This window comes from Myotis yumanensis, unplaced genomic scaffold (assembly GCF_028538775.1).
Source record: "Myotis yumanensis isolate MYYU_CA2020_CCGP unplaced genomic scaffold, mMyoYum1.0.hap1 SCAF_4, whole genome shotgun sequence".
Taxonomy (NCBI): domain Eukaryota; kingdom Metazoa; phylum Chordata; class Mammalia; order Chiroptera; family Vespertilionidae; genus Myotis; species Myotis yumanensis.
In genome coordinates this window covers 112,887,543-112,899,915 of record NW_027223755.1, presented here as the reverse complement: position 1 = coordinate 112,899,915, position 12,373 = coordinate 112,887,543, and the positions used below count along the sequence as shown (strand labels likewise).

At 58.5% G+C, this 12,373-nt stretch overlaps 1 protein-coding gene across 1 annotated transcript in view; it reads right to left on the bottom strand.

Moving 5' to 3' along the window:
- Window positions 1-2,337: 2,337 nt before the first annotated feature.
- LOC139008364 (pancreatic secretory granule membrane major glycoprotein GP2-like) overlaps window positions 2,338-12,373 on the bottom strand; it is a 13,328-nt gene continuing 3,292 nt past the window's right edge. The window contains 11 exon segments of the mRNA XM_070411681.1: window positions 2,338-2,653; window positions 3,242-3,286; window positions 4,511-4,595; window positions 5,370-5,532; window positions 6,349-6,594; window positions 7,934-8,080; window positions 8,541-8,616; window positions 8,619-8,753; window positions 11,898-11,940; window positions 11,942-11,983; window positions 11,985-12,010. Coding sequence (XP_070267782.1) covers window positions 2,595-2,653; window positions 3,242-3,286; window positions 4,511-4,595; window positions 5,370-5,532; window positions 6,349-6,594; window positions 7,934-8,080; window positions 8,541-8,616; window positions 8,619-8,753; window positions 11,898-11,940; window positions 11,942-11,983; window positions 11,985-12,010 — 1,067 coding nt within the window. The 3' untranslated portion in view covers window positions 2,338-2,594.

Sequence of the window (12,373 nt, the reverse complement as noted above, 5' to 3'; positions counted from 1 at the left end):
TACATCTGAGTGTCAGTGAGCATGTGTGCCTGACTGTGCTGTACCTGGGAGTCTCTCTGTGTGTTCATGTGCCACCAGATTCGAACCTCTCAGCACAGGGACTGTGTTTCATCATTTACCCAGGCCTGGGGCCTGGGACATGGCACGTTTCCCAGCAGGTTAATGTTGATCAAAAGAATAAAATAGACTGGATGTTCTGAGATTGTCAGTCATGGAGCACACGTATCAGCAAAAAACAAAAACCTGAAACTAGCCAGCTAGATGGAGAAAGAGAAAGACAAGATAGGAGGTAGATGATAGAGAGATTAATGATAGATATATAGATTATAGATAAGTAGATATAGTTAGATGATGATAGATGATGGTAGATAATAGATAGATGGTAGATAGATAGATAATAGATAGATGATAGATAGATAGATAGATAGATAGATAGATAGATAGATAGATAGATAAGAGATAGATGATAGATAGATGATAGGCTCTATTTAGGTAGAATCCCAAGTACGTTGTGCTGGAAGAGACCTTGAGGCCATATATCTCAGGGAGTCCCGCCCTCTGCCCAGGTAAACCGTGTTATCATGGAGCTCCTCTGAGGACTAGGGAGGAGGGGGCCATAGACATCAGCAAGATTCTATTTGCTTTTAATCTCAACCTAATGGATATTTAGGTAGAACTGTATTTAAAGAACGAGTTTCACTATGTATGTTTGAGGACCGTGGTCTAGCCCCGCCCGAGCCTGGAGAAGGGACATGTGAGGACTCCTGGTCTCTCCCTCAGCCCCTCCTTGTGCATGGCCCCTGGGATGCAGCAGGTCCGAATCCTGAAGCAGGGGAACTGGGAGGCACCTCCTCCTTGAAACTCTCCGTCTGAAGGAAGCCACCATCCTAGTGGCCTTTGGGCCTGCCCTCAGGCCCACCCGGCTGTGCTGAGGGAGATGAGCCCACGCACGTGCCTCAGAGATGGGACCAGGGAAACCTGGGCTCAGGCACGAGTCCGACCACTCAGTGCCATTGGAGGTGGAATAGCACAACGCCATCAGTCCCATGGCCCCTGAGTGAGAGAGCAGTGTGAACCCTCAAAGCTGTGCTTATCATGTGATGACAAATAAACAGGAAATTCTCCTCTCAGAGAGGGCAGGACAGGGGACACAGATAAGCAGATGTGAAGGTCTGTGGTTTCAGGACTTGGCAGATGGAGAGACACACCAATGGGTTTTTGGGGGGAGCCTGGGTGCCAGTGGGCCTTCTGTCCCAGGAGTGTCTGTCCCAGGGGCCATCAGTCTCAGGAGCTGTCTGTCTCGGGGACCATCTGTCCTGGAGGTGTCTGTCCCTGGGTCCATCTGTTCTGAGGGCGTCTGTCCCAGAGACTGTCTTGCCCAGGAGCCGTCTGTCTGTCCCGGCCCAGAGCTCCTCCATTCTTGTGTTATCCCAGGGGCCATCTGTCCTGGAGTCGTGTGTCCCAGGGGCCGTCTGTCCCAGGGGCCATCTGTCCCAGGGCCATCTGTTTCCGGGGCCGTCTGCCTGTCCTGGTCCGGAACTCCTGCATCCTTGTCTTATCTCAGGGGTCATCTGTCCCAGGATCCATCTTTCCCAGGTGCTATCTGTCTTGGGGCCGTCTCTCCCGGGGCCATCTGTCCCAGGGACCTTCTGTCTGTCCTGGCCCAGAGCTCCTGCAACCTTATCTTTCCTCACCTCCGCCTGAGTTCATTGGGTGGGATCTGTTTCCTGAAACCACCCGTTTCTGCACAGGTGCCAAGTGGACAATCCCTGCCCTTACCCAGCCCCAGCCCTGGGCTGGCCCTGACCTGGTCATTTCCCTGAGGCCAATGTGGGCAAGGGGTGCACTGCCAGGGCTGTGAGGGCTCATGCAGAGGGCCTTCACCCTCTCCAGCTCTGTGGCTACATCTGCCTGGTGGAATGATGCATCATCCTCTTCTGGAATTGGGGGCGTGGGGGGGCACCACTGCGTGCAGCTGGGCTGTGCTCTGGCCGACAGGTTTCTACACCCCATCAAGCAGTCCCCCCAGCACCAGCCCAGGGCAGGAGTCTGTGCAGCTCCAGGCACATCCAAGCAGGTCAGCAGTGCCATGGGGACAGGGGAGCAGTGTGACCATCTCTCCTGGGGCTGGGCCTCTGAGGGTGGCCCCTTTACCCATGTTCCCATGTGACTGAGGGCCCTGGATGGAGATGCGCCAGAGGATGCTGTGAAAGCAAGGCCAGTTTGTTCAATCACCAGCACGGGAGGGGCCTCTGTTAGGAGCTCGCCCCCTCCCACCCCCACCCCTGTGCCACGGCCCCTCTTCTCTGGTCCCTGGACCACAAAGGCACGCTGCACTGCGGGGAAAGGCTAGAGCCACAGAGGCCTAGCAGGTTTGTTTTCAAGAAACTATTAAGGGTGAGAAAGCCAGCACAGGCGGCTGACAGCCTGCACCATGAGAAAGGGGTACAAGGGCCCGGGAGCCAGACCAGGGGACGCCCATCCTTGCCCCACCGGCCCAGCCTGCAGTCCGCTGACACTGGACGTCTGAATCGGGAGGTTCGAGGAGCCGGAGGCTGACTGGAGGCGTCGCCGGACGGCCCAGTGCCCGGAGCTCAGAAGAGCCAGGCCAGGAGGACGGGCAGGAGCAGCCCAGGCCCAGCCCCCAGGAGCCCTGGAAGGAGGAGGAGGGTCAGGGGAGCTGCTGCCCTCTGCTGCCCGGGTCACAGGCGGAGCCCCTGAGGTGCAGCCTGGGCAAGCGCTGGGAGGCAGCACAGGGCCTGCCTCGGGGCACAGCCATCTACCCCCAAACCCTTTCTCAGGCTCCTCCCTGGCACACGGGCACTTTCCCAGCCTCCTTTGCAGGTGGAATGTAACAGGATGTGGGTAGCCGTCATCAATGCCCTGTGGAGGCCTGGCCCTCCCACCCTCCCGTGTGGCTCTCCTGCACTCTCCCGCTGCCTGGGACACGAAGCTGGGCCGCACCTGTCACTCTCCTGTTGTCTGTTCCCACACTCAGGGCAGCCCGGGCCCTGTAGCTCATTCTGGCACCTTCAGTGCCTAGAGCGATGTCTGCACATGATGGGCACTCAAAATAGATCTGTGTCTAAAGGAGCGGCTCCCCTGTGAGACAGTGGGCATTTCCAGTCCATCTGGCAGCTGACTGGCTTCAGTGTCCACCGTGGGGCTGGATGGTGCCCGAATTGAGAAGGGAGGAGAGAATGTGGGGAGGGAGGTGGGAAAGGCAGAAGAAATGAGGTACCTGCAGGGCCGGGGGTCCCGTTCATGACACCAGGAGAGGGGGCACCTGGTGACAAAAGCAGAAGTGAGGGCTCCGGAGTCTCGCTGCAGCGGCTGCACTATGGCCGGGGTTGCGCCCGGTCCCCCTGGGCCTGGCCACCGTGGTGTAGAGGCTTCTGGTATTTGGCAGGGAACTTTCTAAGCACATTTCATGCATTGGGACCCTAATCCACCTGCGCATTCTCATCCCCATTTGACAGATGAGAAGACTAAGGCTCAGTGATGTCCACAGACATGCCACGTTGTCCTTGCTGGTAAGCAGCAGAGCTGGGATTCTAACCCCAGTCTGTCTGAGTCCAAATGAGAGTCCCTACCGCCACCAACCCCCAGCCCCGCCTCCCCCAGCCACTGCGACACCACCGGGGGCTTCCAGTGGGGGGAGGGCTCAGTGAGGGGGGGACAACCCTGGGCAGAGCCTCCCTGCAAGCCACCTCCGTGGCCGCCCGTGGAGAAGGGGAGGCGATAACGCTCGCTCCCTGTGCTGCTGTGAGCGCTCCGTGTGCTGTAGTGTGTTCTGTCAGGGCCCACAGTGCTGCTACTGTTGTTGTTGTTACTACGATAATGTCACTGTGTCCTCATTTCTTTAGGACAAAAAACAATGCACCCGACCAGGGTTTGACTCCTGGCCAGGGCACATACCTAGGTTGTGGGGTTCAATACCCGATTGGGGTGAGTTTGGGAGGCAACAGGCCAATGTTTTTCTTTCACATGGCTCTCTCTCTCTCTCTCTCTCTCTCTCTCTCTCTCTCACATGCGAGGAGCCACAGAAAGCATCCCCACATCACACCCCAATACAGTAACTGGATTATGAGAAAGTCATTCACCAGCAAACAAAGCTGGGGTGGGACTTAACCTTCACCCCAAGGGACTGGGCTGTGGGCCCTGGCAGGAGCGATAAGCAGGACACACGCTTTGGAATCAACCCGGGTTCAAGTCTAGCTCCAGCCGCTCACAAGCTGGGAGTCTGGTGAGTCACTTAGTCTCTCTGAGCTCTGGTTTCTCACCTATAAAATGGACATGGCCAAGGTTAAGTGAATCAGTGGACACGGCTTAGCCTGGCCTCCAGCGCACAGGGGCCCGCAGTGGCACACGCTGTCAGTACCACCCAGAGCACCGCACGGAAGGCAGACGCCTGGGCGGGGCTCTGCCTCGTGAGGTTGGAGACTCCAGGCCCCTGAGGCTGCTGGTCAGCCCTGGGCCACAGGTTTGTCACCAGGACGTGGCCACTTACCCTTCCGAGTGATGGGTCCCAAATCTAGAACCAGGTCTGGGTCGATGGCCACTGCTTCACTACGGAGTTGGCTTCTTGAGCAAAACTGTGGGGATGGAGAGTTCTCATGTCATCAAAGTGCAAAGGATGAGAGCATGCTGGCTGCCGAGTCCAGCAAGCCTGGGCTGGAATTGCCTCTCCGCCCTCTTAGCTGACCAACTGGGGACAATGACCGCTCCTCTCTACCAGATTAAAGAGTGCCTTCCCGGCACGACAGGCTAAAATGTGGTGTGGCCACAACATGCAGACACACAGTCCACACTCGGTGAAGGCCAAACGTCAGCAGGCAGAGGCCACCATGGGGCCTGGAGTCACACCTTAGCTCTGATGGAGCTGTGTGGCTTTGGTAAGGAACTTCTCTGAGCCTCAGTTTCCTCATCTGTACAATGGGGTCAATAAAATCTACTGACATGGTTGTTGTGAGGATTACATTAGACAAGGCACAGGAAGGTTTAGGCACAGAGTGAGCGCTGAAACGGCACCTGTCATTAGAATCACCTAAACACATCTCTCGCCAAGAAGACCTGTGCACAGGGTCTTCCTCTGGGGACACGAGAATCGCTTATACCTGGTGCTTTGGAGGCTTAAAACCATCCGTTCATCCTTCTTCCTTTCCTCTTTTCCTCCCTCCCTCCCATGCTCCACCAATCATCCATCTCTTCATCCCCCAGCTTTCTTCTCCCTCCCTCTCTCCCTCCCTCCCTCCCTCCCTCCTTTCCTCCCTTTTCTTCTTTCCATCTATTTATATTCCAATAAATGCACATGGGGGCCTACCAGGCCCCAGGCCAGACTCCAATAGTCCATCCAAGGAGACGCTCACCGGCTGGCACTGCTCACGCAGGGAGTGGCACAGGCGCACCTCGCAGTGCAGGAAGACTTGGTCGTAGTTCCCCGAGAACATGAACATCTGGACCGAGAAGCGGCCTTGGGCGGACACCCCGTTCTCCTCCACGGAGATGGTGGAGTCCAGCTGATTCGGGCAGCTGCGGGTGACAGCGAGGGTCTCACTCGGAGCAGCTCAGCGGGCCTGAGGCCCTGGGCTGCCCCTTCCATCTGTGCCCAGCGTGCAAACAGCACCCGAGAGGGGCACAGCCCCAGCTCCCTCCACCAACCAGCGGCTCTGCTCCTCAGGTCCTGAGATGCTGTGCATGGCCCCGAACCCCGTTTTCTGGGCGTGGTCCCTGAGCAACAAATTCCAGCCCGACCGGCTTCCAGCTGCCTGATCACAAGCAGGTCCTTGCTCCCCTCACGAGCCCCAGGCCCGCCTGTCTGATCTGGGGGACCTGATCTTGTCTGGGGTGCACCCCCCCCCCCCCCGTGAAGTGAGCATCTGTGAGATGATGCAGCTCGGCTCTGCACAGCGGCACAGACACGCCCGGTGCCCAGCAGCTGGTATCATTGCTGTTTGAATCTTCCCTTTGTTCTTGCAGTTGGCGGTGGTCAATAATGTTGTGTCCCCTCGCATCGTATGCTGTTTTCACGTGTATTCGTCAGTGTTAACGTCTGTGTAACAGGCTGTCGTTACTAACGGAGCCCCGTTTTGAGCAATGACCCTACGGCCAAAGTGACGAAGAGGTGAAAAACAATGGGCCTTTCTTGCCCTGCCAGTACTTTGCATTAACGCTTTAGGCTACCGTTTCAGGAGGGTATTCCTGGGTCAAAGGGCATGGTCCTGAAATGTACCATCCAGTTATTTTCCAGGAGAGATAAGCACATCACACAACTGCCCGGCAGGGCCGGGTGATCATTTCCCCCAAAACTTCATTTAGGCCAAATCGAGCCCCAGAGGCGTCTGGTACCTGTTTCTGATGATGAAATACTTCACGGGGTCAGCCCTGTCCGCCGTGGGGGTGGCATAGCAGTGCCTCAGCAGCAGCTTGAACTGGGCGGTGTCCCCTCTCTCCAGGAGGGCGCCCACGTACAGCACGGACTCCACGGGCAGTGCGGCCGACGCCCCCTCGTAAGGCAGCGTGTAGTTCGGGTCTTGGAAGAGGGCCATCGTGACCGTGAACTCTCCCTCGCCAGCCAGGCTGATGTTCACGGAGCTAGACCAGGGCCCACAGGGTGGAGGCGTTAGGGTTAGACCCAGAAGAACAAAATCGATCCGGCCCCACTTCTGCGTGAGGTTACGGAGGCAAAAGCACATCGTCGGTCCCCGCAAACACTAGTCGATCGTTCCTTTAAACCAGAGTTCACTATCTTCTAGGCCAGGGGTTCTCAAACTACGGCCCGCGGGCCACATGCAAATACAAATATTGTATTTGTTCCCTTTTTGTTTTTTTACTTCAAAATAAGATATGTGCAGTGTGCATAGGAATTTGTTCATAGTTATTTTTTAAACTATAGTCCGGCCCTCCAACGGTCTGAGGGACAGTGAACTGGCCCCCTGTTTAAAGAGTTTGAGGACCCCTGTCTAGGCTCTGAACCTGACAGACAGATCGGCCTGTCTCAGCTTCCCCCAGCCTCCCTCCCTCACCCCTCACCCCTCCGTCTGCCCCCCGCAGAGCAGGGTTTGGGACCAGGTCTGGGGGTCACCATGTTTAGCCATATCTCTCCCACCCACCCCACAATCCTCGGTAATACGGCAATTTTAATAAGATGAATGGTTTTAATTTTTATGAACCTTGGGCCCCAACACAATACAGTCAAAGAACCATGAAACTGGAAAAGTGTGTGATCCTCTTAATCCTGCAGCCTGTGAGCCAGGAGCCACTGAGGGATTGCTGACACCCCAGGAAGCCCCCCATGAGTCTGAGGTGCGGAGGAGCTCCCCCTGGGGCACAGACAGAGCCCTGCTGGGTGCAGTCCCTCCCAGATGACTATTGGGCCTATTTCTGCTGAATGTTCATCAAATCAAAGCTGATCCACCGCAGGCGGGAAGCCCGCCGCTCCCTCCATCGCCCCCACCGGTAGGTCCTGGGCCCTCCCTTCCTGACCCACAGCCCGTGTCCTCCTGCACTGCACTATCTCACTTGTCATTGTGGTGTCTCATGCCTTCCTTCCTCAGGAGAAATAAAATTGCCACATGTTTTTATTCCTTAGCTATCTAATTAACATGGTTCATGCTGCTACATTGTTTCATAATAATAATCTTTAATATCCACAAAGTATTCTGTGTCTGCCTGTGCATTGATCATTAATATATGATCAACAAACTTTGTAGAATGAACGATGGGAAGAATGGATGCTCCAGAAGGAGTGAGAGTGACCACCTCAGGGTCCCGGGGAGGGGAGGTCAGTGCCCCCAGGAGGGAAGGTCAGGGCCCCCAGGAGGGGAGGTCAGGGCCCCCGGGGAGGGGAGAGGTCAGAGCCCCCAAGAGGGGAGGTCAGGGCTCTGGGGAGGGGAAAGGTCAGGGCCCCCAGGAGGGGAGGTCAGGGCCGCACCTTACGATGGGCTGCAGGGCCGTCTGCAGACTGACTCTCATGTCCAGCGGGTAGGCGCATTGGAAGTTGATGTTGAGTTTGGTGTCTCTGATGATTAGCTCATCGACCAAGGAGAGGGTGTTTTTGTAGATGGCATGGGTTTCATTTCTCTTTGGCATAAGAACAACACATGCATGTGTATGGGCACCTGTAGGTAGGTCCGACTCAGTCTGTCTGGCTCCACAGGGCAGGGCTTTCACTTGCTGCCCCCGAGATCTGATCTCAAGGCAGCATGGGGCCTCCTCCCCGGGCACCAGCCCTGGAACAGGCAGGGCCATGAGGGCCCAGAGCAAATGTACTGGCTGGGAGTCAGCAGCCACCTCCTGGCTCCTCTCCCCTCCAGGTCACCCCCCTTACAACAAGCACAGCCTTGTTTGCAGTTACGGAGCTCAAGCCTCAGGCCTGTTCGACGCTCTTTACCTGGACCAACATGTATGATCTCACACACCCTGAAACCCAGAGGGGGCTACCGTAGCCTGCCCAGGTCTCACAGCTTCTCATGTGTCCCCGGCAGCTGGCAGCAGTGGTGCCAGCCGCCCCCTCCGGGAGGTTCCCCAGGAGCCATCACCTCCAGATGTTCCCGCAGGCGTTGGCCTGGGCAGGGCTGACCACGGAGACCCAGTTTCCCCTCTTCTCTGTGGGGTGATGCTGCTGCAGTTGTGGTCTAGCAGGTAGGCAGTGACCTCATCCCCAAAACCCAGGCCTTCCAGCTGACACCGGTCCAGCAACACCTTGATGTCCCTGGCCCCACAGTCCAGATGAGGCTGCAAGCTGTGGATATCTGGGAAGCAGAGAGGGACATGTGGCGTGGACAGGGGTCTGGGAAGCAGCGGGCACAGCCCACGTTCCCCCGCCTGGGGAAAAGCCCTGTGCCCGCCAGGAGGGTAGGTAGACTAGGAGGGCCAGGCCAGCTGGGATTCGCCAGGCTCGGTAGGCAAGGCTGGGAAAGAAGCCCTGGTGGGAGATGGCCCAGCATCCTACATTCAGGGGGTGGCGAGGTGCCGTGTCCACGCACCGAGGGCATGAGGTGCTCCTGCGAAGCAGGACTGTCCTGTCCCCCAGACTAGAGTCAAAGCCAGACACACACTACGCCCATCCTCTGGCTTTGCGAGGCCCCCTGACCTGGTCAGAGCCACTGCCTCCCTTCATTCACCCAACATATTCAGCAAAATACTTCTCGAGACCCTGCTATCTGTCATGTTTTGCTCCAGGCACGGGATGCAATGCTTATCAAAACACAAAATTCAGAGCCTGAAAGGGCTAACATTCTGGTAGAGGACGAGAGAGTAAATTAAGAGAAATGCAATTTCTATGGTACTTATGCACACACAGATTCACATACATGTACTAACCACCTTCCCCATGTGCTGGGCACACTCAGTACAAACGTAAAGAAAACATGGGCCCCAGGCCATGAGGACTCATTGGTCTTCTGTGAAACCAACACGCCAGCTGCTTATCACGGAAGCGTGCGAAAGTGCAAACAGGTGTGTGTCAGGTGCAGCAGGCACACAGGCCAGTCTCTGAATTCAGGTCAGTCAGAGAAGGAGGCACTGAGGCTGGGGTTTGTAAGTGAACGAAGCAGGTGAAGGCATTGCAGCTTAAAGGAACAGCAGAGTTAAAGTGTGGCCACAGGAGAGCAGATGGTGTCTTAGAGGACACAGAGTTCAGAAATATAGGAACTTAGAATGGGGGTGAGCTGGGGGAGATGGGGAGGGGAGCTGGGAGAGGCTGGGGGAGGGGAGCTGGGAGAGATGGGGGAAGGGAGTGGGGGATATGGGGAGGAGAGCTGGGGGAGATGGGGGAGGGGAGCTGGGGGATGGGGGGAAGGGAGTAGGGGAGATGGGGGAGGGGAGCTGGGGAGATGGGGGAGGGGAGCTGGGGGAGATGGGGGAAGGGAGTGGGGGAGATGGGGGAGGAGAGCTGGGGAAGATGGGGGAGGGGAGCTGGGGGATGGGGGGGAAGGGAAGTGGGGGAGATGGGGGAGGGGAGCTGGGGGAGATGGGGGAAGGGAGTGGGGGAGATGGGGAGGAGAGCTGGGGAAGATGGGGGAGGGGAGCTGGGGGGATGGGGGAAGGGAGTGGGGGAGATGGGGGAGGGGAGCTGGGGGAGATGGGGGAGGGGGAGCTGGGGGAGATGGGGGAAGGGAGTGGGGGAGATGGGGGAGGGGAGCTGGGGGAGATGGGGGAAGGGAGTGGGGAGGACGGGCAAGAAGCAAAGTCAGATCAATGAGGGACTGTGTGTGGAGACGATGGAATTTCCCTGAGTAACCGCTGGTGAAGACCTGAAGGGCCCTCTGTTCACCACCAGAAAGCGCACCATCCAGGCACAGGAGGGTTGTCCACAAGCCCCTCATCGGATGCTGAGGATCCAAACCCGGAAACCACTCGGACCATCTAGGGTCTCATCTGAGCAGAAAGCATCTCCAAGGCAACCAGGGCTGTTCTCTCCTCTCCCTGCCCCCATCCCCCACGCAGGCCTGCCAGGCACACCCTCCTCTTCCTCCTCCCCCTCCTCCCCCTCCTCCTCCCTCCCCTCCTCCTCTCTCCTTCCCCTCCTCCTCCTTCCCCTTCTCCCCCCTCCTCCTCCCCTTCCTCCTCCCTTCCCTCCTCCTCCTCCCTTCCCTCCTCCTCCTTCCCCTTCTCCCCCCTCCTTCTCCCCTTCCTCCTCCCTTCCCTCCTCCTCCTCCCTTCCCTCCTCCTCCTTCCCCTTCTCCCCCTCCTCCTCCCCTTCCTCCTCCCTTCCCTCCTCCTCCTCCCTTCCCTCCTCCTCCTTCCCTTCTCCCCCTCCTTCTCCCCCTTCCTCCCTCCCTTCCCTCCTCCTCCACCCTTCCCTCCTCCTCCTTCCCCTTCTCCCCCTCCTTCTCCCCTTCCTCCTCCCTTCCCTCCTCCTCCTCCTTTCCCTCCTCCTCCTCCCCTTCTCCTCCCTTCCCTCCTCCTCTTCCTCCCCTCCTCCTCCTCCTCCTCCTCCCTTCCCTCCTCCTTCTCTTCCCCCCTCCTCCCCTCCCTCCTCTCCCCCTCCTCCTCCTCCTTTCCCTCCTCCTTCCTCCCCTTCTCCTCCTTCCTCCTCCTCCTCCTCCTCCTCCCTTCCCTCCCTCCTCCTCCTCCTCCTCCCTTCCCTTCTCCTTCTCTTCCCCTCCTCCTCCTCCTCCTCCTCCTCCCTCCCCTTCTCCTCCCTTCCCTCCTCCTCTTCCTCCCCTCCTCCTCCTCCTCCTCCCCCTCCTCCTTTCCCTCCTCCTCCCTCCCCTTCTCCTCCCTTCCCTCCTCCTCCTCCTCCTCCTCCCTTCCCTCCTCCTTCTCTTCCCCTCCTCCTCCCCCTCCTCCTCCGCACTCAGCCAGCTTTCCCATGCGCTCTGCTCCCTCTGTCCTGCTGCTAGAACACTCTCTTCCTAGGGACAGGCATGCTGTGTGGAGGGCAGGCCAGAGGCCCTGGTCAATTTCTTTCAGGAGATTAAGGCTTGTCTGCGGCATCCTTCCCCTGCGCCCTCTGCTTCTGCTGTGTCTGGAGTGTTTTACTCACAGCTGCCCATCTTCACAGATGCGGCCTGAGGGCTCAGAGAGGGGAGGGGACTAGTCCCAGGCCCAGAGCTACTCCGTGGGAAGCCCCGGCACAGGAGTCTGCCCATGTCCCTCGTGTGTGGACTCTAGAAATTTCGGTGCAGCTCCCACACCTGTCGTCCTCAGCACCTTTGTCCCCGTGGGTCAAGCTCGCTCATGCAGGGCTGCTTCCCGAGGCCTGGAGGTGTTGCAACCCTGCCCACCCACCCTGCCTCCCCCCCGCTCTGAGAACGCCGGCTCCCTGGCCGTGGCTTCATCCCCATGGATGGGTGCACCCCCTGTCCTCACCCTCCGAAGCCTCCCTGCCCCTTGGACCTGCCTCAGGTGGGCCCCCCCACCCCCCTTGGCCTGGCCCCTGCGCGCCTCACCGGAGCTGTTGCGGTCCCGTCTGCAGGCACAGCCCCAGGTGCCCGTTGAGGAAGGTGCACTCCTCCTCGGGGCGGCAGGCATTGTCCGCACTTGGTCTCCGCAGTGGACGGGTCTGCACGGAGGCAGAGGGGGGTCAGGACGCCGAGCAGGGGGACCTGCACCTCCACGCCAGCCTTGTCACTCCCCCCGGGCACAGGGGACCTGCCCGGGACTTGCAGCTCTTGGTGGAGGAGCCGCCCGCAGCCCTGAGCTTCCTGCCCCCAGCCAGCGAGGCGAGAGCCCGAAGCTGCCCTCTTAATGCTGCCAATGGGCAGACACTTCGAGAGGTTTCCACGTGTCAGCTCAGGCGGGTCTCTGGGTGCCTGGGGACGGGGTGCGTGGTGGCAGACGCCGTGTTCGAGTCCCAGCTCTGTGGCCTGAGGAGCGCTGCTTGACCTCTCCTGTGCCCAGAGCATTGTCACCTCATGAGGTGACG